This window comes from Hyperoodon ampullatus (assembly GCF_949752795.1).
Source record: "Hyperoodon ampullatus genome assembly, chromosome: 5".
Classification (NCBI taxonomy): domain Eukaryota; kingdom Metazoa; phylum Chordata; class Mammalia; order Artiodactyla; family Ziphiidae; genus Hyperoodon; species Hyperoodon ampullatus.
The window spans coordinates 80834159-80859088 of record NC_136918.1 but is presented as its reverse complement, the minus strand read 5'-3'; the positions used below and the strand labels follow the sequence as shown (position 1 = coordinate 80859088).

General features: G+C 40.7%; 1 protein-coding gene across 1 annotated transcript in view; it reads left to right on the top strand.

Annotated features, from left to right (window-relative positions):
- CFAP91 (cilia and flagella associated protein 91) overlaps positions 1-24930 on the top strand; it is a gene marked incomplete at its 5' end in the record, with an annotated part of 155610 nt that overhangs the window by 109705 nt on the left and 20975 nt on the right. Inside the window, 4 exons of the mRNA XM_079704207.1 lie at positions 826-972; positions 3235-3456; positions 7351-7499; positions 8063-8154. Of these exons, the coding sequence (XP_079560333.1) occupies positions 826-972; positions 3235-3456; positions 7351-7499; positions 8063-8154 (610 nt within the window). The remainder of the gene's footprint in view (positions 1-825; positions 973-3234; positions 3457-7350; positions 7500-8062; positions 8155-24930) is intronic.

Genomic DNA, 24930 nt, shown 5'->3' with positions numbered 1-24930 from the left:
GAAATAGCTAAGTAATAACTACAGTTTTGAACTCTTAGCATATGCTCACATTATATATTCTTTGCTCTACATATATCAGCTCTTTTTCTTTTTTTGTATCAATTACCCATTTTACAGGCGAGTAATATGAGTCTGAGGGGGATTATGTTAACTGCCAGCAAATTCACCTCTGGTCTTCCTGACTAAAAGCTTTAGCCAGATTATTTGTGCCACTAGAGCAAGCTCACACTTCAGTTTAAAAATGGACTGATATAAAGCCTCAGCTGAAACATTTTTTTCTCCCCAGACAGCTGTAACTCTTAAGAGACTCAGTTATGGTGAGTAAGTTCAGGGAGGCTGGATGAGCATCCTGTGTTCAGCATTATTCTCTATTCTCCTGCCAATATTTCCCCAGGAGAAACACAGCAGTTAAGTTCAGACAGCAGATCCTGTATTCCAGATGAGGAGTAAATCTCTTGGAAAAGAAAATATGACCATGAAAAATACCACCCCCAGCCTTCTTAGGGAAGGAGCAGAGGAAATGAGGAGAAGGCTCTGGTTTCTTAACATGACCCTAGAGTTGTCACCTTGTCTTTGAGAGGCATTTTAAGAAACGGAGTCAATAACTAACTAACCTATAGCTAAGCTCCTTCTCTGCCTGAGCAGCTGAAGGTGCAGAAAAGAGGGCTGACCGCTAGCTCTGTGGCACACACCTGCTCTGTGGCCCCGAAAGGCAGAACAGAACCCTCTGTTCACAAGTGCCTCACAAGTCACTGTCTGCGAGGCCTCGTGCCTGGCACAACGGATGCTGATTTTCAAGTCTCTCTCTGATCTGACTTGACACAGATGTTTGAAGGGAAAGAGAAGCGACTGGAGTTGATCCAGGAGCTGCGCACCAGCCATGCACTGCAAGAGGAGGACAGGCTGGTGAAGAAAGCCGAGAAGCAGGTGACCCTGGCCTTGCAGCGACAGAGGAACTTGCACGAGCACAAGGTTCTCTCCTTTCCTCTCCTTTTCTTGTCCCATTTTCTCCCTTGGTTTTTATTATTATACAAGCAACATTATAGTAACAATAAATGATGTGATGAAAAAGAAACACCCCCCACAAGCCCAGCATTTTTCATCAGTGGTGCTGCGGTCCAGAATTTGAATGGGCTGTGCCCTCCCTGAATTGAGTCTGCTCTTAGTTTTTTATTTGCAAAAAGAAAAGAAAAACCCCCCACAATTTTGAAAGGTTTTCTCTTCCAATCTTTCTTAAATATTTGGTGACTCTAATATATTTCAGTGGGAGCTTAGCAGAATGAATAAGTAATTAAAGCAATAAGAAAAAAGTGAGAAATGAGATTTTAAAAACTATCCATACTCATTTATGAGTTTTGTAGCTGTACATAGCTCATACTCCTTAAACTGCATATTAAATATGTTAATATGATATTCTGTGACTTTCACCAGGTCGTCTGAGCTCTGTGTGACTGACAGTAGCTGCTAATTGCAGCTCTAACCCGACAACTGTAAATGTGTTTCCTACTTTCTTCTGGCATTTGTCTATAGACACATAGTATTTAATGTTGTTGACTACAGTGTAGATACACTTTTACTATCTGTCCCACTTATCTGTAAATCAAAATGAAAAAGAACCAATTTGCACAGATTTTAGTGTTACAAGAAAGTAAACTTGGGACTTCCCTGACGGTGCAGTGGTTAAGACTCCGCACTTCCAATGCAGGGAGGCGTGTGTTCGATCCCTGGTTGGGGAACTAAGATCCCACATGCCGCGCAGTATGGCCAAACAAAAAGAAAGTAAACTTACAGCAAAGCTAACATGACCCACCTTTAGTAACAAACGTAACTCTTGTGCTGTGAATTAGGCACAAATGTTAAGCAGCTCGGAAACGAGCACCACTTTATTCCTTTTACATGACAGCAGGACTGGGGATGGTCTCTGAGTGATGGGAGCTGGTTTGCAGGGAGGGAGAAAGAAAGCCACAGACTGTGAGACCCAGCAGAGGAAGCAGAGAAAGAAGAGGAGAATGCAGACACTGGAGTCTCTAAATCTGGGCATCCTGGAGCCCTGGGAATGATGGAGACGGGCTGCACTTCTGTTCAAATAGAGAGCAGAATGCCCTGGCAGCAGAATACCCAGGACCTGGATGGAAAAATGCCCTCCTTGGCCCCTTCAAGGTTTCTGATTATAGACTTTAGCAGCTACAGCTAAGACAATCCAGGATTTTCAACCCATCTACCTCATTTAGTGGATAAATACTTGATAGACATCATGACAGCTAAGAGCTAAGGGAGGAATTAATGGGAAGAACTGTCACATAGCCACAGACTCACCCTGCTTACCTTCGGCTGTTCCTGGATACACCAGTAAGATGCAGGCATCTGGGGGAGTGGGCACCCCACGGGTACCTACAGCAATGCCGATCCTCTCATTTTCTCCTTCTCTCATATTGAGGGAGAACCGTCAGTGTGAGAGCAGCAAGTGCCTGGGAGAAGAGCCTTTTCCCTTATCCCTGAGGATAGGAGCAGGAACACAGTACAATCTTTTCAAACACTTTTGTTCCCCCTGTGCCAAAGCCAGCACAGAGAGATCCATAAATAGATACTGCGGCTTACTCCTGGCCAAGAACTCTAGGCCCCTAGCCCCTGTTTTACCTCAGTGATTACACAGACATGTAGGCTTGTTTCCCGCTCTGTTTCAAAGATAGTTCTTAATGACTTTGAAGTTATTTAAATGAATAAAAAGTACTAAGGTTTTCTACTTTCATGTTACTGAAGATCTTAAAATTCCCCAAACTTGTGTTAAAGGACAAAGCATTGAAAAATTAAAAGGTACCATGAGTGAATTTTTAAGAGATTCTATTTTTTTGAACTCCAATATTACCTTTTAATAAAAACCTTGACATTTCCCTTCATGTCTGGGGAGACCCAAGCACTTTACCTTCTGGATAAAATTGAAAGGAAAAAAAAATTCTGTGTGGATACTAACAAATGTTTTGCTAAATCCTCTTTATAATTTGAAGACTATCATCCATCAGTGACTGAGCAATCTACTTTCTCAAGTCTAAGTTTGTATCATAAGTTTTCCTAGTAAAACCCTTGGGATGGGGCCAGTCTGGAGATAATATTCCTAATAAAAACTAAGTGCATTCTGAAAGTGAAGTGACTGTCAAGGATAATCCAGCATCCCTCCTCATAAATCACCATTCTCAGTGGAATTTGTATCCTCATAGTTATATTATTATTTTTAAGGTGTCACTGGTTGAAAACCATTTGGCTGGACTGGAAGGATGGGTGCTGGCAGACATGTTTGACTTCCTGTCCAAAGAGCTGGTGAGACTGCAGGAGGAGAGGAGGGTCCACGCCCTGGCCATGCTGGCCGAGCGGCAGCGCAGGATGCGTGAAGCCGAAGAGAGTGGCCGGCGCCAGGTGGAAGAGAGGCGCCTGCAGGAGGAGGACCAGATATTTAAGGAGGCAAGTGGGGACGTTGGCAGGAAACTCATGATATGAAATGACTTTCGTTTTTTGTTTTTCATTGTCTTCAACAAATAATGTATTGAGTTCCTATGATATGCCCAGCACTGTGCAAAGGCACTGTGGGGTACTTTGGAGGGAAAAACCAGGTGTGGCCCCTTCTCTCCTGGTGCTTAAATCCTATATAACGTGCAAATAAGTGTAGGATCAGAAAATGTGTTAAGTTTCATGAAGGAAACAAATGGGGCCCGGTGACATATTTTGAAGAAGTCACTCTGCTTTGCTGTGTGAACAGTTGGTTGTAGGGAGGACAGGGTGGAAACAAGGAGACCTGGAAGGAGGCTGATGAAGTAACTCAGGCCAGAGTGAGAAATGGGGTAAAGTCAAGTATGATGTCCAGTTTCCGGTGTCAGTGAGTGGGGAGGTGATGGTTCTATTTTCCGAGGCGGGAAAGCTGAGAGTGGAATAGGTTTAGGGGCAGGAGTGGAATGAAGAGTTTGATTTATATTAAGTTTGAGACATCTTAGTGGAGGTGTCATTTCAGCAGATGGATATACAAGATAGAGTTTAGAAGAGAGATTCTGACTAAAGATACAACCTTGGGAATTAGGAATGCCAGGCTGGTAAATTAGAATTCTGACCAAGACTCAAGAGATGTGAAATTCCAAAGTGACCAAGATGCAAACTCAGAGGAAATCTGAGGAACCAGTAATATCTCAAAGCACTCTCACCCTCATCAAGTATACAAAAGCTCAAGCATTAAAATTGGAGGGGATTTGTGAGGAAGATTTCTTTAAAGGGAGCTGTGCTGTGACTAATTCCCCCCAAAAATCACACCCAGAGGTGGGGACGAGTACTTCCCCTTTCTTGGAGAGCTTGAAGTGTATTCTTTCAGTTAGGGCGTTTCACCCCCGGAACGGAGAGGAGGAAGCTGGGCAGGCTGAGGGGAGGTGGGCACAGAAGAGGCTGCATGGGCAGCCAGCACACCCAGAATATGTTAAGGCAAAGACTGTGTGAGTTTCCCTTGTGCCAGATGTGGGCCAGATGGGAAAGGCAGAAAGAACCAACCTGGAACTTAAAAAAATTCCTATCTAAGAGGCTGTCTGAATTGTATTAATATATGTGGATAGTTTTGAGCTCCTCAGGTTAAAAAAAAAAATGCTATGTCAAGTTGGGGTCTTCTTATTTGATCTGGGATTCAAAGGATTTACCCAGTTCCCATGGAATTAGGATTGACCCCTGAATAGTATTTGGTGTGTGTTTTTTCAGATAAGAAATTGATTAAAATTAAACAGATTTCCCATCCTCTATACAGCTTTAAAAAGTTTTGGGTTAAAGCTTTTTAACTATAGTGTCATACAGCCTATAATAATAATTCATATTCTAGCTTCCTACCATCCTAACACATTTTTCCTTAAAAAGAGTTACTGAGGGCTTCCCTAGTGGCACAGTGGTTGAGAGTCCGCCTGCCGATGCAGGGGACACGGGTTCATGCCCCAGTCTGGGAAGATCCCACATGCTGCAGAGCGGCTAGGCCCGTGAGCCATGGCCACTGAGCCTGCACGTCCGGAGCCTGTGCTCCACAACGGGAGAGGCCACAACAGTGAGAGGCCCGCGTACCGCCAAAAAAAAAAGAGTTACTGAAATGTAGAAATTTTTAGCAAACCAGAATTTACTATCCTCTACCTAATATCACTAAGGAAAAACCAGTTGGGATGGGAAGAACCAGTTGGGAGTGAGAATAAAAGGAAAGAGACAGAGGAACCACTATACTCAGAAACACGTAAAGGAAGAAGCTGGTGAAAGGCTTCTAGGAAGGTACCTCTTAAGTGGGAATGATCCCAGGAAATGTCAGCATGTCTAGGAGGGGCAAGAAAGGGTTAAGATGACCCTTCCAGCCTGAGTTAAGGAAAATTTATGTAAAAAATGTATCCATCTCTGGACCCCAGCATCATTTAAATTCCCTATCTCCCATCATATGACCCTCGTAAAGATAAATATTCTTGCACATAAATATACCAAAACCAAGAAATGTACACATGAGTAAATTTCCAGAAAAATAACATGTAGATATTGAGAAACATAGAAAGTCACAGACTCATATTTTAAACACATACACACTTTTGCACATCTATAAGTTAAGACACACAAACATAAGCCCACATGCACAATATTAGCAAAGATGGGAAGTACACACATATAGCTACCCATACGTTTCCTTATTCACTTACGCACATAGAAGCACAAATGTGTCCAGAAACATACACATTTATAAAGACATATGTAAACACAAAAATACATGTATTACTAGAGGTGAACCAAATTAAACTTTCCACCTCTGAACTATTACAAGATTCAACTGTCTAATTGTTCCATCTAGGTGTGACTTGTTTCCTGAATAAGTCTGTGGTCTCCATCGGAGCAGGCACGTGCCTTCCACAGCGCCAGCATAGCCCTCTGTACGTAACAGATTTTTTTTGTTGTTTTTTGGGGGTTTTTTTGTTTGTTTGTTTTTTTGCGGTACGCAGGCCTCTCACTGCTGTGGCCTCTCCCGTTGTGGAGCACAGGCTCCGGACGCGCAGGCTCAGCGGCCATGGCTCACGGGCCCAGCCGCTCCACGGCATGTGGGATCTTCCCGGACCAGGGCACGAACCCGTGTCCCCTGCATCAGCAGGCAGACTCTCAACCACTGCGCCACCAGGGGAGCCCTGTACGTAACAGACTTTAAGAAAATATATTTTGGTTGGTTGGTTGTTCGGTTGAACTGTATTAAACTGGTCATTGGGTCTCTCCCATAAGGAAGGCATAGGGATTCAAGGTTATGGACTTGGTGTTTTACAGGTAGATATTCAGTAAACATTTCATATTCAGAGTCCTGCTGCAGTGCCAGTCAAGAAGCAGGTACTGAGTTGTTACTGAGTCCCAAGCATTATCTCAGATACGAAGAAATACTCACACATTAAATAAAAAGTGCCCTTCCCCCAAAGCTCAAAATCTGTTGAGACAGAATGCATACAAAACTAAGTATGACACCCTTGATGCTTGTGATACTTCCTTGGTATCTACCTGTAAAACAGGTAAAACTAAACTGTATTATTTATGGTTGCATACTTAGGGAGTGAAACCCTAAAGAATAGGAAGTCTTTACCATAAACTCATGAGAGTGGGAAGGGTCTGTGGTCAGATAGAACTCACAGTGACCTCTGGGATCCTAGCAGTGGCTTGACCCTCTTTCATTGCACTGTACATTTATGTGCTCTGCACTTTTCTAAATGTATAGTCTATATTCTTTCAAGAAAGCTTTAAAAAGAAGCAGTCCAGGGCTGAGAAGATAGTTAAAAAAATTCACCAGAGACCCAGGATCCTTCTAGCTTCCTGCTTTTCTGTCCCTTGGGTGTGACCCTCATGGCAGTTTAAGATGACTGGTGCTCCTGCATTTTGTCCCCATGAAATGAGAAATGAAAAGAGAAAAAAAGAAAAAAAAAAGAAAAAAGCTACATCTTTCCCTGTAAGAATCCTTTAAGAGGAATAAAGAAAGGACATTGTGTAACATATCTTAGTCTCTGCCACAGTTAGGTAGCTTGACGAAATTACACTGCTGGTAAGAACAAAGCCAGGATCCAAAACAGGGCTATTGACTCAAGCCCATGCAGTGTTGTACTGCCCACCCCATAATTCTAAAATGAGCCAGATAGGTAGGGGCTTCCCAGAGTGGGTAGATAGGTGGATTAGAAACAGACTATCTATAGTTTAAAAAAAAAGAATAATGAATGAGGGGACTACTGATGAATGAAGTAGATGTGCTAAAAAAGTCAACCAACGTTCATGCATTTTTCTTGTGTACAGTAGTAGCATTCCTATTCTGAGTAATTGGAGTATTTTGGGGTTTTGCAGGTAATTAAAGTTCACCAAAGTACTGTAACTTCCTATCTGGAGGATATAATACTGAACACTGAAGAGAATACTGCAGAAGAACAAGCCAGGGCAGAAATAGAGAAGATGGCTGAGGAAATCAATGACATTGCTTATGAAATGGAAAGCCGGTGTGTACCAAGGGGACAGATGGTGGGATGGACAGCCTTTTGCTGTTACTCATATGTATTTTTCAAGAGCTTAAGATTTCACCACTAAGGAGAAACAAATATATAACTCATGCTTCAGTATGCATTGTTTTAGCAGCAGCCAGCAAGCCTGTACCTTTGTATGGTAAGAGCATTGGGAATAGAATTTTCAGTTATCCTCTGCAGTCTGGAGCACTTTCATATTTCTTACTTTTAGAATAGCACAAAGTATGAAAGCAATGTGAGTAAGTATGTCCAATTTTACTTGGACATCACCGCAGGGTTTCTGGCTTCCATTTGTAAGTTGTATCTCTAACACTCCCTCCCTTCCTGGTAGGCAGGCTAAGTGAAGGACAAATTTGGATTTTCCATGGAGTTAACCAAACTCACCGGTAATGTGCTACTTCAGATCACTTAAGGAAAAGGCAGTGGTGGGATTTGAGCAGTGGAGTTTTTTACACAAACAAGGAGGATCCAAGTATAAATTGGCAGCTCAAGTAAGGCAACAAAGGAAATACTCATTTAATTTGTTTTTTACTTTTTAGTCGAACTCAGCTTCAGTCAGAGGAGATTGTTGCCGAGTTGGTTTATAGTTTCCTGATCCCACAGTTGCAAAAGGACTTCGTCAAAGAAAAGGGTAAGCCAATGCAAATGCTCCACGTGATGATTTTTTAAAATTTTTATTTATTTATTTATTCATTCATTCATTCTTTCTTTCTCTTTTTTTTTTTTTTTTTTTTTTGCGGTACGCTGGCCTCTCACTGTTGTGGCCTCTCCCATTGTGGAGCACAGGCTCCGGACGCGCTGGCTCAGTGGCCATGGCTCATGGGCCCAGCCGCTCCGTGGCATGTGGGATCTTCCCAGACCGGGGCACAAACCCGTGTCCCCTGCATCGGCAGGCAGACTCTCCACCACTGCGCCACCAGGGAAACCCTATTCATTCATTTTTGGCTGCGTTGGGTCTTTGTTTATGTGCGAGGGCTTTCTCTAGTTGCGGCGAGCGGGGGCCACTCTTCATCTCGGTGCGCGGGCCTCTCACTGTCACGGTTTCTCTCGTTGTGGAGCACAGGCTCCAGACGCGCAGGCTCAGTAGTTGTGGCTCACGGGCCTAGTTGCTCCGTGGCATGTGGGATCTTCCTGGACCAGGGCTCGAACCCGTGTCCCCTGCATTGGCAGGCGGATTCTCAACCACTGCGCGACCAGGGAAGCCCGTGATGATCTTTTTAAAGGTAGAAACTATTTTCAATATTCCAGAGATTTAAATCTGAGCAGAGGTATGGGGAAAATTCTGAAGGAGAATCACTGCATTTTCTTATTTCAGAGTTGTCACGTTCCCTCGATGCTGTCTGATTGCAGAATATAATCACCTCTAGTATGGATGGGTGCAGTTCTAATAAGTTTGACGGAGCGTCAAAATCCAAACCTTCTTGAAGAGGCAGTTCCCGAGGGGTGGGATGGAGGGGTGGTGGTGAGGGGAGGCTCGAGAGGGAGGGGATGTATGTATACGTAGAGCTGATTCACTTTGTCTACAGCAGAAACTAACACACCATTGTAAAGCAACTATACTCCAATTAAAAAAAAAAAAAAGAGGCAGTTCCCAAGTTCCCAGAAGAGGTGTATTTTGGTTTTTGTTGTTGTTTTGGTTTGGTTTTTATTGAAATATAGTTGATTTACAATATTATGTTAGTTTCAGGTGTACAGCAAAGTGATTCAGTTTATATATGTGTGTATATATATACATATTTATATATATATATATAAAATCTTCTAATTCTTTTCCACTGTAGGTTATTACAAGATACTGAATTTTGTTCCCCAGGCCATACAGTGAATTGTTGTTATCTGTTTTATATATACTTGCGTGTATATGTTAATCCCATACTCCTAATTTATCCCTCCCCCACCTCTTTCCCCTTTGGTAACCATAAGTTTGTAATTTGATTTTTTTTCAATGTAAAGCAAATGTTGAGAATATACAGGGTTTTCCAACTGTAGTAGCCTTTTGCAGGCAGGGCATGTGCAAGGCAGGTGTTGAAAAGCTGGGAAGCCTGACAGACCTAAATTGACTCTGCAGCTCTGCGTGAGTCACAGTATCTCCTGTTCCTGCCAGGACTGATCTCAGTATAAATATCCTCACTTATCCTTTGCCAAAAGTGGCATGTTTTTAAAGACTGATGCTTTTAGTCAATAGAGAAGGAGAAAAAAATATGTGTTTTTAAAAACAGTGTTCTTCCGGAGCTTTCAGGCTATTGGTGACAGTCCTGATCCCAGAGGGAAGGATGCAACCAGAAGATTAATATGTAAGTGAAAAAAGAGCTTGGGAGGCTTTAGAGTTTGCAGGGGAATTCTAGACAGGTTTAAGAGAAGTGTTAATATTTAAGATCACGTAACCAGTGAGAAAGGAATGGTAGTTCTAATGCATTGGACGAGAACAAAGAAATATCTTGTTTTCCCATTACATGATTGTACTTTTTTAAACCAGTACCCACCCCAGCAATAAGCATCTAGTTTGTTCCCAGTGTGTGTTCCTATAAATAGCAGTGAACACCCTGGTCATGCTTCTGAGAGTAAACTCCTAGCAGTACAGTGCTGGAAATAAGGTATGTGTGTTTTATGTTTTGATAGATACCACCAAACTGCCCCCACAAAAAGATTGTTCTAATTCATACTCCCATCAACAGTGTATGATAGTGCCTCTACCAACAAAATTTAATTTTGTTAAATTAAATCAAATAATATTTTTCTATCACCTTATATTATAAAAGGGATCTTATGTTTTCTAGATCCTTAAGAAAACATGCAACTCCTTGCTCCTTCTCCTCTGTCCAAGGTGAGGCCAACCTGCTTCAGATCAATTCCACCTGAGGGAACTGAAGGAGGGGGGGGAATCCTCTGTTTAATAGTTACTAGTGGGCTTCCCTGGTGGTGCAGTGGTTGAGAGTCCGCCTGCCGATGCGGGGGACGTGGGTTCGTGCCCCGGACTGGGAAGATCCCACATGCCGCGGAGCGGCTGGGCCCGTGAGCCGTGGCCGCTGGGCCTGCGCGTCCGGAGCCTGCGCTCCGCAATGGGAGAGGCCACAGCAGTGAGAGGCCCGTGTACCACAAAAAAAAAAAAAAAAAAAAAAAAGTTACTAGTTTGTGACCCCCTCCCCAGCTTCTCCTGGCTCTGAGGGGAAGGAGCTGGAGGGGGCACGAGATGTAAAGGCGTCAGTGGGACTTGTCTGTGGGCAAGCTGGGCAAGTCCTAACTTCTTCCCTTTGTGTGGACGTAGCCCAGATGAAGAAAGCCACCTGGACAGGGAGCACACACTAGGGCCTTTTGTTTCTCTTTCCAAATAAGACATCCATGTGTTATAGATACTCTTTACCCCAAATTAAGTAATATTACATACAGACCGTTTGACATATCTCATTATTAATTTTTATTTGGATGAATTTAAAAAAAAATTTTATTGAGGTCTAGTTGATTTATAACATTATATTAGTTTCAGGTGTACAACACAACAATTTAAAATTTTATAGATTATACTCCATTTAAAGTTATTATAAAATATTGGCTATATTCCCTGTGCTCTACAATATATTCTTGTAGCTTATTTATTTTATATGTGGTAGTTTGTACTTCTTAATCTCCTACCCCTATCTTGCCCCTCCCAACTTCCCCTTTCCTCACTGGTAACCACTAGTTTGTTCTCTATATTTGTAGATCTGTTTCTGTTTTGTTAAATTCATTTGTTTGTTTGATTTTTTAGATTCCACATGTAGTGAAAACATACAGTATTTGTCTTTGTCTGACTTACTTCACAAAGCATAATACCTTCCAGGTTGATCCATGTTGTTGCAAATGGCAAAATTTCATTCTGTGTATGGCTAGGTAGTATTACATTGTGTGTGTGTGTGTACACACACACACACGTCTTTTTATCCATTCCTCTATTAAAGGACACTTAGGTTGCTTCCATTTCTTGGCTATTGTAAATAATGCTGCTATGAACATTGGGGTACATGCATCTTTTCCAATTAGTATTTTCATTTCTTCAGATACATATCCAGGAGTGGGACTGCTGGATCATATGGTAGTTCTATTTTTACTTTTTTGAGGAACCTCCAAAATGTTCTCCAAAGTGGTTGCATCAATTTACATTCCCACTGACATTGCATGAGGGTTCCATTTTCTCCACACCCTCTCCAACATTTGTTATTTGTGGTCTTTTTGATGATAGCCCTTCTGACAGGTGTGAGGTGATATCTCACTGTGGGTTTGATTTGCATTTCTCTGATGATTAGCAATGTTGAGCATCTTTCCATGTGCCTGTTGGCCATCTGTATGTCTTCTTTTTTAAAAAATGTTTATTCAGGGAACTTCCCTGGCAGTCCAGTGGTTAAGACTCTGCACTCCCACTGCAGGGGGTGTGGGTTTGATCCCTGGTTGGGGAAATAAGATCTCGCATGCCACGGCCAAAAAAAAAGTTTATTCAAGTCGTCTGCCCATTTTTAATTGGGTTTGTTTTTCTGATATTGAGTTGTATGAGCTATTTATATATTTTGGATAATAATCCTTTATTGGTCTTATCATTTGCAAATATTTCTCCCATTCAGTAGGTTTTCTTTTCATTTTGTCAGTGATTTCCTTTGCTGTGCAAAAGCTTTTAAGTTTAATTAGGTCCCATTTATTTTTGCTTTTGTTTCCTTTGCCTTAGGAGACAGAGCCAAAAAATATTGCTACAATTTATGTCAGTGTGTTCTGCCTGTGTTTTCTTCTAGGAGTTTTATGCTTTCTGCTCTTACATTTAGGTGTTTAATTCATTTTTCATTTAATTCATATATGGCCTTTATTATGTTGATGTATGTTCCCTCTACACCCACTTTGTGGAGGAGACGTTTTATCATAAATGGATGTTGAATTTTGTCAAAAGCTTTTTCTGCATCTATTATGATGATCATATGGCTTTTATTCTTCAGTTTTTTAAATTTTTATTTTATATTAGAATATAGTTGATTTACAACGTTGTGTTAGTTTCAGGTGTACACCAAGGCGATTGTTATACATATACATATACCCACTTTTTCAGATTCTTTCCCCATATAGGTTATTACAGAATATTGAGATTTCCCTGTGCTATACAGTAGGTCCTTGTTGGTTAGCTATTTTATATATAGTAGTGTGTTAATCCCAAACTCCTAATTTATCCCCCCCCCACCATCTTTTCCCTTTGGTAACCATAACTTTGTTTTTGAAGTTTGAGTCTGTTTCTGTTTTGTAAAGAAGTTCATTGGTATCATTGATTTTATATTCCACATATAACGGATATCATATGATATTTGTCTTTTATCTGACGTACTTCAGTTAGTATGATAATCTTCAGTTAGTATGATAATGCCATGTTTCTGAATATGGCATTATTTTTTAATGGCTGAGTAGTATTCCATTGTATATATGTACCACATGTTCTTTATCCATTCCTCTGTTGATGGACATTTAGGTTGCTTCAGTGTCTTCACTGTTGTAAATAGTGTTGCAATGAACATTGGGGTGCATGTATCTTTTTGAATTGTGGTTTTCCAGATATATGCCCAGGAGTGGGATTGCTGGGTCATATGGTAGTTCTATTTTTAGTTTTTTAAGGAACCTCCATACTGTTCTCCATAGTGGCTGTATCAATTTACATTCCCACCAACAGTGTAGGAGGGTTCCCTTTTCTCCAAACCCTCTCCAGCATTTATTGTCTGCAGACTTTTTGATGATGGCCATTCTGGCCATTCTGGTGTAAGGAGGTACCTCATTGTAGTTTTGTTTTGTTTTTTATTACATCTTTATTGGAGTATAATTGCTTTACAATGGTGTGTTAGTTTCTGCTTTGTAACACAGTGAATCAGTTATACATATACATATGTTCCCATATCTCTTCCCTCTTGCATCTCCCTCCCTCCCACCCTCCCTATCCCACCCCTCTAGGTGGTCACAAAGCACCGAGCTATCTCCCTGTGCTATGTGGCTGCTTCCCACTAGCTATCTATTTTACGTTTGGTAGTGTATATATGTCCATGCCACTCTCTCACTTTGTCACAGCTTACCCTTCCCCCTCCCCATATCCTCAAGTCCATTCTCTAGTAGGTCTGTGTCTTTATTCCCATCTTACCCCTAGGTTCTTCATGACATTTTTTGTTTTTTTCTTAGATTCCATATATATGTGTTAGCATATGGTATTTGTCTTTCTCTTTCTGACTTACTTCACTCTGTATGACAGACTCTAGGTCCATCCACCTCACTACAAATAACTCAATTTCGTTTCTTTTTATGGCTGAGTAGTATTCCATTGTATATATGTGCCACACCTTTATCCATTCATCCGATGATGGACACTTAGGTTGCTTCCATCTCCTGGCTATTGTAAATAGAGCTGCAATGAACATTTTGGTACATGACTTTTTTAAATTTATTTTTTATTAGTTTCTGCTTTATAACAAAGTGACTCAGTCATACATATACATCTGTTCCCATATCCCTTCCCTCTTGCGTCTCCCTCCCTCCCACCCTCCCTATCCCACCCCTCCAGGCTGTCACAAAGCACCGAGCTGATCTCCCTGTGCTATGCGGCTGCTTCCCACTATCTATCTACCTTACGTTTGATAGTGTATATATGTCCATGCCTCTCTCTCGCTTTGTCACAGCTTACCCTTCCCCCTCCCCATATCCTCATGTCCATTCTCAAGTAGGTCTGTGTCTTTATTCCTGTTTTGCCCCTAGGTTCTTCATGACATTTTTTTTTCTTAGATTCCATATATATGTGTTAGCATACGGTATTTGTCTTTCTCTTTCTGACTTACTTCACTCTGTATGACAGCCTCTAGGTCTATCCACCTCATTACAAATAGCTCAATTTCCTTTCTTTTTATGGCTGAGTAATATTCCATTGTATATACGTGCCACATCTTCTTTATCCATTCATCCGATGATGGACACTTAGGTTGTTTCCACCTCTGGGCTATTGTGAATAGAGCTGCAATGAACATTTTGGTACATGTCTCTTTTTGAATTATGGTATTCTCAGGGTATATGCCTAGTAGTGGGATTGCTGGATCATATGGTAGTTCTACTTGTACTTTTTTAAGGAACCTCCGTACTGTTCTCCTTAGTGGCTGTACCAATTCACATTCCCACCAGCAGTGCAAGAGTGCTCCCTTTTCTCCACACCCTCTCCAGCATTTATTGTTTCTAGACTTTTTGATGATGGCCATTCTGACCGGTGTGAGATGATATCTCATAGTAGTTTTGATTTGCATTTCTCTAATGATTAATGATGTTGAGCATTCTTTCATGTGTTTGTTGGCAATCTGTATATCTTCTTTGGAGAAATGTCTATTTAGGTCTTCTGCCCATTTTTGGATTGGGTTGTTTTTTTTGTTATTGAGGTGCATGAGCTGCTTGTAAACTCACCATTGAGGACAATGTTGGCTGTGGGTTTGTCATATATGGCCTTTATTATGTTAAGGAAAGTTCCCTTTATGCCTACTTTCTGCAGAGTTTTTATCATAAATGGGTGTTGAATTTTGTCAAAAGCTTTCTCTGCATCTATTGAGATGATCATACAGTTTTTCTCTTTCAATTTGTTAATATGGTGCATCACGTTGATTGATTTCCGTATATTGAAGAATCCTTGCATTCTGGGAATAAAGCCCACTTGATCAAGGTGTATGATCCTTTTAATGTGCTGTTGGATTCTGTTTGCTAGTATTTTGTTGAGGATTTTTGCATCTGTGTTCATCAGTGATATTGGCCTGTAGTTTTCTTTCTTTGTGACATCCTTGTCTGGTTTTGGTATCAGGGTGATGGTGGCCTTGTAGAATGAGTTTGGGAGTGTCCCTCCCTCTGCTGTATTCTGGAAGAGTTTGAGAAGGATAGGTGTTAGCTCTTCTCTAAATGTTTGATAGAATTCGCCTGTGAAGCCATCTGGTCCTGGGCTTTTGTTTGTTGGAATGTTTTAAATCACAGTCTCAATTTCAGTGCTTGTGATTGGTCTGTTCATATTTTCTATTTCTTCCTGATGCAGTCTTGGCAGGTTGTGCATTTCTAAGAATTTGTCCATTTCTTCCAGGTTGTCCATTTGATTTGCATAGAGTTGCTTGCAGTAATCTCATGATCTTTTGTATTTCTTAAGTGTCAGTTGTTACTTCTCCTTTTTCATTTCTAATTCTGTTGATATTAGTCTTTCTCCATTTTTTCTTGATGAGTCTGGCTAATGGTTTATCAATTTTGTTTATCTTCTCAAAGAACCAGCTTTTAGTTTTATTGATCTTTGTTATCGTTTCCTTCATTTCTTTTTCATTTATTTCTGATCTGATTTTTATGATTTCTTTCCTTCTGCTAACTTTTGGGTGTTTTTGTTCTTCTTTCTCTAATTGCTTTAGGTGCAAGGTTAGGTTGTTTATTCGCGATGCTTCCTGTTTCTTCAGGTAGGATTGTATTGCTATAAACTTCCCTCTTAGAACTGCTTTTGTTACATCCCATAGGATTTGGGTCGTCATGTCTCCATTGTCCTTTGTTTCTAGGTATTTTTTGATTTCCTCTTTGATTTCTTCAGTGATCACTTCGTTATTAAGTAGTGTATTGTTTAGCCTCCATGTGTTTGTTTTTTACACATCTCTTCCTGTAATTGATATCTAGTCTCATAGCATTGTGGTCGGAAAACATACTTGATACAATTTCAATTTTCTTAAATTTACCAAGGCTTGATTTGTGATCCAACATATGGTCTATCCTGGAGAATGTTCCATGAGCACTTGAGAAAAATGAGTATTCTGTTGTTTTTGGATGGAATGTCCTATAAATATCAATTAAGTCCATCTTGTTTAACGTATCATTTAAAGCTTGTGTTTCCTTATTTATTTTCATTTTGGATGATCTGTCCATTGGTGAAAGTGGGGTGTTAAAGTCCCCTACTATGAATGTGTTACTGTCAATTTCCCCTTTTATGGCTGTTAGTATTCCCCTTATGTATTGAGGTGCTCCTATGTTGGGTGCATAAATATTTACAATTGTTATATCTTCTTCTTGTATTGATCACTTGATCATTATGTAGTGTCCTTCTTTGTCTGTTGTACTAGTCTTTATTTTAAAGTGTATTTTGTGTGATATGACAATTGCTACTCCAGCTTTCTTTTGATTTCCATTTGTATGGAATATCTTTTTCCATCCCCTGACTTTCAGTCTGTATGTGTCCCTAGGTCTGAAGTGGGTCTCTTGTACACAGCATATATATGGGTCTTGTTTTTGTATCCATTCAGCCAGTCTGTGTCTTTTGGTGGGAGCATTTAATCCATTTACATTTAAGGTAATTATTGATATGTATGTTCCTATTCCCATTTTTAAAATTGTTTTGGGTTTGTTATTGTAGATATTTTCCTTCTCTTGTGTTTCTTGCCTAGAGAAGTTCCTTTAGCATTTGTTGAAAAGCGGGTTTGGTGGTGCTGAAATCTTTCAGCTTTTGCTTGTCTGAAAAGGTTTTAATTTCTCCATCAAATCTGAATGAGATCCTTGCTGGGTAGAGTAATCTTGGTTGTAGGCTTTTCTCCTTCATCACTTTACATATGTCCTGCCAATCCCTTCTGGCTTGCAGAGTTTCTGCTGAAAGATCAGCTGTTAACCTTATGGGGATTCCCTTGTGTGTTATTTTTTGTTTTTCCCTTACTGCTTTTAATATATTTTCTTTGTATTTAATTTTTGACAGTTTGATTAATATGTGTCTTTGCGCGTTTCTCCTTGGATTTATCCTGTAAGGGACTCTTTGTGCTTCCTGGGCTTGACTAAGTACTTCCTTTCCCATATTAGGGAAGTTTTCAACTATAATCTCTTCAAATACTTTCTCAGTCCCTTTCTTTGTCTCTTCTTCTTCTGGGACCCTAAACTTCAAATGTTGGTGTGTTTAATGTTGTCCCAGAGGTCTCTGAGACAGTCCTCATCTCTTTTCATTCTTTTTTCTTTATTCTGCTCTGCAGTAGTTATTTCCACTATTTTATCTTCCAGGTCACTTATCCATTCTTCTGCCTCAGTTATTCTGCTATTGATCCCTTCTAGAGTATTTTTTTTCTTTTTTTTTTGCGGTACATGGGCCTCTCACCGTTGAGGCCTCCCCCACCGCGGAGCAAGGCTCCGGACATGCAGGCCCAGTGGCCATGGCTAACGGGCCCAGCTGCTCGATGGCACGTGGGATCCTCCCAGATGGGGGCACAAACCCATGTCCCCTGCATCGGCAGGCAGACTCCCAACCACTGCGCCACCAGGGAAGCCCCCTTCTAGAGTATTTTTAATTTCATTTATTGTGTTGTTCATCGTTGCTTGTTTCCTCTTTAGTTCTTCTAGGTCCTTGTTAAATGTTTCTTTCATTTTCTCTATTTCCAAGATTTTGGATCATCTTTACTATCATTATTCTGAATTCTTTTTCAGGTAGACTGCCTATTTCCTCTTCATTTGTTAGGTCTGGTGGGTTTTTATCTTACTTCATCTGCTGTGTGTTTTTCTATCTTCTCATTTGCTTATGTTACTGTGTTTGAGGTCTCCTTTTTGCAGGCTGCTGGTTTGTAGTTCCCGTTGTTTTTGGTGTCTGTCCCCAGTGGCTAAGGTTGGTTCAGTGGGTTGTGTAGGCTTCCTGGTTGAGGGGACTAGTGCCTGTGTTCTGGTGGATGAGGCTGGATCTTGTCTTTCTGGTGGGCAGGTCCACGTCTGGTGGTGTGTTCTGGGGTGTCTGTGGACTTATTATGATTTTAGGCAGCCTCTCTGCTAATGGGTGGGGTTGTGTTCCTGTCTTGCTAGTTGTTTGGTATAGGGTGTCCAGCACTGTAGCTTGCTAGTCGTTGAGTGAAGCTGGGTGCTGGTGTTGAGATGGAGTTCTCTGGGAGATTTTCGCCGTTTGATATTATGTGGAGCTGGGAGGTCTCTTGTGGACCAGTGTCCTGAAGTTGGCTCTCCCACCTCAGAGGCACAGCAGTGACTCCTGGCTGCAGCACCAAGAGCCTTTAATCCACATTGCTCAGAGTAAGAGAGAGAAAAAGTAAAAAGAAAGAGAGAAAGAAAGATGATAAAATATAATAAAATGAAGATAAAATACAATAAAGTTATTAAAATACAAAATAAAAATAATTATTAAGAAAAATAATTTTTTTTAAAGTAAAACAAACAACAACAAAAAAACGGACAGAGGAAAACCTAGGACAAATGGTGAAATCAAAGCTATACAGACAAAGTCACACAGAAGCATACACATACACACTCACAAAAAGAGGAAAAGGGGAAAAAATAATAAATCTTGTTCTCAAAGTCCACCTCCTCAGTTTGGGATGATTCGATGTCTATTCAGGTATTCCACAGATGCAGGGTACATCAAGTTGATTGTGGCGATTTAATCCACTGCTCCTGAAGCTGCTGGGAGAGATTTTCCTTTCTCTTGTTTGTTCAAACAGCTCCCAGGGTCCAGCTTTGTATTTGGCCCCACCTCTGCGTGTAGGTCGCCGGAGGGCGTCTGTTCTTCGCTCAGACAGGACGGGGTTAAAGGAGCTGCTGATTCAGGGACTCTGGCTCACTCAGGCCTGGGGGAGGGAGGGGTACGGAGGCGGGGCGAGCCTGCGGCGGCAGAGGCCAACATGACATTGCACCAGGCTCAGGCGTGCCGTGTGTTCTCCCGGGGAAGTTGTCCCTGGATCCTGGAACCCCGGCAGTGGCGGGCTGCACAGGCTCCCGGGAGGGGCAGTGTGGATAGTGACCTGTGCTTGCACATAGGCTTCTTGGTGGCGGCAGCAGCAGCCTTAGCATCTCATGCCCATCTCTGGGGTCCGTGCTGATCGCCACAGCTCATGCCCATCTCTGGAGCTCCTTTAAGCGGCACTCTTAATCCCCTCTCCTCGCACACCAGGAAACAAAGAGGCAAGAAAAAGTCTCGTCTCTGGCAGGTCCAGACTTTTCCCCGGACTCCCTCCTGGCTAGCCGTGGTGCAGTAACCCCTTCAGGCTGTGTTCACACAGCCAACCCCAGTCCTCTCCCTGGGATCTAAGCTCCGAAGCCCGAGCCTCAGCTCCCAGCCCCCGCCCACCCCAGCGGGTGAGCAAACAAGCCTCTCGGGCTGGTGAGTGCTGGTCAGCACTGATCCTCTGTGCGGGAATCTCTCCGCTTTGCCCTCCGCACCCCTGTTGCTGTGCTCTCCTCCATGGCTCCGAAGCTTGCCCCCTCCACCACCTGCAGTCTCCGCCCACGAAGGGTCTTCCTAGTGTGTGGAAACCTTTCCTCCTTCACAGCTCCCTCCCACTGGTGCAGGTCCCGTCCTTATTCTTTTGTCTCTGTTTATTCTTTTTTCTTTTGCCCTACCCAGTTACATGGGGAGTTTCTTGCCTTTTGGGAGGTCTGAGGTCTTCTGCCAGCGTTCAGTGGGTGTTCTGTAGGAGTTGTTCCACGTGTAGATGTATTTCTGATGTATCTCTGGGGGGGGGGGGAGGAAGGTGATCTCCACGTCTTACTCTTCCGCCATCTTCCCCAAGCTCTCATTGTAGTTTTGATTTGCATTTCTCTAATAGTGATGTTGAGCATGTTTTCATCTGCCTTTTGGCCTTCCATATGTCTTCTTTGGAGAAATGTCTATTTAGATCTTCTGCCCATTTTTTGATTGAGTTGTTGTTTTTAATATTGAGCTGCATGAGCTGTTTGTATATTTTGGAGATTAATCCCTTGTCAGTTGCTTTGTTTGCAAATATTTTCTCCCACTCTGTGGGTTGTCTTTTTTTTTTTTTTTATCATTTCCTTTGCTCAAAAAGCAAAAGCTTTTGAGTTTAATTATGTCCCATTTTGTAATGTTTGTTTTTATTTTCATTAATCTAGGATGTGGATCCAAAAAGATATTGCTGTGATTTATGTCAAAGAGTGTTCTGCTTGTTTTCCTCTAGGAGTTTTATAGTATCTGCTCTTACATTCTAGGTCTTTAATCCATTTTGAGTTTATTCTTGTGTATGGTGTTAGAGAATGTTCTAATTTCATTCTTTTACATGTAGCTGTCCAGTTTTCACAACACCACTTATTGAAGAGACTGTCTTTTCTCCATTGTATATCCTTGCCTCCTGTGTCATAGATTGACCATAAGTGCCTGGGTTTATCTCTGGGCTTTCTATCCTGTTCCATTGATCTATATTTCTGTTTTTGTGCCAGTACCATATTGTCTTGATTACTGTAGCTTTGTAGTATAGTCTGAAGTTGGGGAGCCTGATTCCTCCAGCTTTGTTTTTCATTCTCAGGATTACTTTGGCTATTCAGGGTCTTTTGTGTTTCCATACAAATTGTAAAATTTTTTGTTCTAATCCTGTGAAAAATGCCATTGGTAATTTGATAGGGATTGCATTGAATCTGTAGATTGCTTTGGGTAGTACAGTCATTTTCACAATATTGATTCTTCCAATCCAAGAACATGGTATATCTCTCCATCTGTTTGTGACATCTTTTCGATTTCTTTTCATCAGTGTTTTATAGTTTTCTGTGTACAGATCTTTTGCCTCCTTAGGTAGGTTTATTCCTAGGTATTTTATTCTTTTTTGTTGCAATGGTAAATAGGATTGTTTCCTTAATTCCTCTTTCTGATCATTCATTGTTAGTGTATACGAATGCAAGCGATTTCTGTGTATTAATTTTGTATCCTGTAACTTTACCAAATTCATTGATTAGCTCTATTAGTTTTCCAGTGGCATCTTTAGGATTCTCTATGTATAGTATCATGTCATCTGCAGTGACAGTCTTACTTTTTCTTTTCCAATTTGTATTGCTTTTATTTTTTTTCTCTGATGGCCATGGCTAGGACTTCCAAAACTATGTTGAATAATAGTGGTGAGAGTGGACATCCTTGTCTTGTTCCTGATTTTAGAGGAAATGCTTTCAGCTTTTCACCATCGAGAATGTTTGCTGTGGGTCTGTCATACATGGCCTTTATTATGTTGAGATAGGTTCCCTTTATGCCCATTTTCTGGAGTTTTTTTTAAAATCATAAATGGTGTTGAATTTTGCCAAAAGCTTTTTCTGCATCTATTGAGATGATCATATGGTTTTTATTCTTTGTTAATATGGTATATCACACTGATTGATTTGCATAATATTGAACAATCCTTGTTTCCCTGGGATAAATACCACTTGATCATTGTGTACGATCCTTTTAACGTGTTGTTGGATTCTGTTTCCTAGTATTTTGTTGAGGATTTTTGCATCTGTGTTCATCAGTGACATTGGTCTGTAATTTTTGTGTGTGTGTGACATCTTTGTCTGGTTTTGGTATCAGGGTGATGGTGGCCTTGTAGAATAATCTTGGGAGTGTTTCTCCCTCTGCAATTTTTTGGAAGAGTTTGAGAAGGATAGGTGTTAGCTCTTTTCTAAATATTTGATAGAATTCACCTGTGAAGCCATCTGGTCCTGGACTTTTGTTTCTTGGAAGATTTTTAATTACATTTTCAATTTCATTACTTGTGATTGGTCTGTTTATATTTTCTATTTCTTCCTGGTTCAGTCTTGGAAGGTTATACCTTTCCAAGAATCTGTCCATTTCTTCCAGGTTGTCCATTTTATTAGCATATAGTTGCTTCCCTTTTTCATTTCTGATGTTATTTACTTGGGCCCTCTTTTTTTCTTGATGAGTTGCATAAAGGATTTATCCATTTTGTTTATCTTTTCAAAGAAACAGCTCTTAGTTTCATTAATCTTTTCTGCTTTTTTAGAAATAGGCTCTATTTTATTTCTGCGTGGATCTTTATGATTTCTTTCCTTCTACTAACTTTTGTTTGTTCTTCTTTTTCTAGTTGCTTTAGGTGTAAGGTTAGATTCTTTATTTGAGACTTCTCTTTCCTGAAGTAGTCTTGTATCACACTATAAACTTTCCTCTTAGAGCTGCTTTTTTTGCATCCCAGAGATTTCAGATCATTGCATTTTTTATTTCATTTGTCTCCATGTATATTTTTAAATTTCTTCTTTGATTTCTTCAGTGATCCCTTCAGTGATCCATTGGTTGTTTAGTGGCATATTGTTTGGCCTCCACGTTTTTTTTTGTAGTTGGTTTCTAGTCTCATAGAGCTGTGATCAGAAAAGATGCTTGATAAGATTTCAATTTTCTTAAATTTACTGACTTGTTTTGTGGCTTAGCATGTAATTTATCCTGGAGAATGTTCCATGTGCACTTGCAAAGAATGTGTATTCTGTTGCTTTTGGAATACGTGTTCTATATAAACATCTATTAAGTCCATCTGGTCTAGTGTGTCATTTAGGCCAGTGTTTCCTTATTAATTTTCTGTGTGGATGATCTGTCCATTGATGTAAGTGGGGTGTTAAAGTCCCTTGTACAATAAGTCCCCTACATACAAACGAGTTCCATTCTGAGAGCACGTTCGTAAGTCCAATTTGTTCGTTAAGCTCAACAAAGTTAGCCTAGGTACCCAACTAACACAATCAGCTATATAGTACTGTATTGTAATAGGTTTATAATACTTTTCACACAAATAATACATAAAAAACACAAAAAATATAGAAAACATTTTTAATCTTACAGTACAGTACTTCAAAAAGTACAGTAGAAGGGCTTCCCTGGTGGCGCAGTGGTTGAGAGTCCGCCTGCCGATGCAGGGGACGCGGGTTTGTGCCCCGGTCCAGGAGGATCCCACGTGCCGCAGAGCAGCTGGGCCCGTGAGCCATGGCCGCTGAGCCTGTGCGTCCGGAGACTGTGCTCCGCAACGGGAGAGGCCACAACAGTGAGAGGCCTGCGTACTGCAAAAAAAAAAAAAAAAAAAAAAAAAAAGTACAGTAGAAGAATACAGCAGTTGGCACACAGGGGTATTTTCACATCTTTGAAAGTTCGCATCTTGAAGGTTCACATGTAGGGGACATACTGTATTGGAAACCTGGATGGAGTCAAAAGAGAGAGCAAAGATTTAAATGTCTGTGGGTTTTCTATAAATATGTAAATTTCTAGATGAAGAGAAAACTATTCATGCAGAAAATCTGTATTTCGTTGGAGAGAAATTTCTGAATAATTTCATTCCTCAGTAGGGATTGCCTGTTTTCATTGCCTGTGACAGAGGGACCCATATTATAGGTCTTGTTGTAAAATAAATTAGTAAATTCTTTAACACACACACAGAGTTCCTAGTGTTATGTGCTACTGTTGATTTTCTCCCTTTATGTCTGTTAATATATGTTTAAGTGTTCCTATGTTGGGTGCATATATATTTACAACTGTTATGTTTTCTTCTTGGATTAATCCCTTGATTATTATGTAATGTCTCCTCCTTTGGCTCTCCTAACAGTCTTTGTTTTAATGTCTATTTTATCCAATATAAGTATTTCATCCCTGCTCCCTGTTGATTTCTTTTTGCATGTAATACCTTTTTCCATCCTCTCACTTTCAGTCTGTGTGTGTCTTTAGATCTCAACTGAGTCTCTTGTAGGTAGTATATATATGGCTTTTATTTTTGTATACATTCAGTCATGTTGTGGTTTTTTTTTTTTGTGGTACGCGGGCCTCTCACCGCTGCGTAGGCTCAGGCTCACACCAGCGCAGGCTCAGCGGCCATGGCTCACGGGCCCAGCTGCTCCGCGGCATGTGGGGTCCTCCTGGACCGGGGCACGAACCCATGTCCCCTGCATCGACAGGTGGACTCGCAACCACTGTGCCACCAGGGAAGCCCCAATATGTCTTTTGATTAGCGAATTTAGTCCATTTACATTTAAAGTAATTATGGACATGTAGGTATTTCCATTTTTTAATTGCTTTGGGGTTTTTTTCTGTAACTCTTTTTTGTTCCTTTCTTCTTTCCTTCTCTTCCCTTGTGATTTGATGATTGTTTTCAGTGTTGTTTGGCTTCCTGACTCGTTTTTTGTGTGTATCTATTACAGATTTTTGGTTTATGGTTACCATTAGGTTTATACATAGATGTAGATAGGTCTATCTGTATCTATATATGATTATTTTAAGTGCTTATCTCTTAATTTCAAACACATTTTAACAACTCTGCATTTTTACTCCCCTCCCTTCGCAATTACTGTTTCTGTCATCGTATTTTATACCTAGTTTTATGTATCCCTTAACGGCTTATTGTGGATATAGGTGATTTTACTACTTTTGTCTTTTAACCTTCCTACTAGCTTTGTATGTGGTTGATTTACTACCTTAACTATATACTTACCTTTACCAATGAGCTTTTTCTTTTCATAATTTTCATGTTTCTAGTTGTGGCCTTTTCTTTTTCACTTAGAGAAGTCCCTTTAACATTTCTTGTAAAGCTGATTTGGTGGTACTAAACTCTTTTAGCTTTTGCCTGTCTGTAAAACTTTTGATCTCTCCATCAAATCCAAATGAAAGACTTGCCAAGTAGAGTATTCTTGGTTGTAGGTTTTCCCTTTCATCACT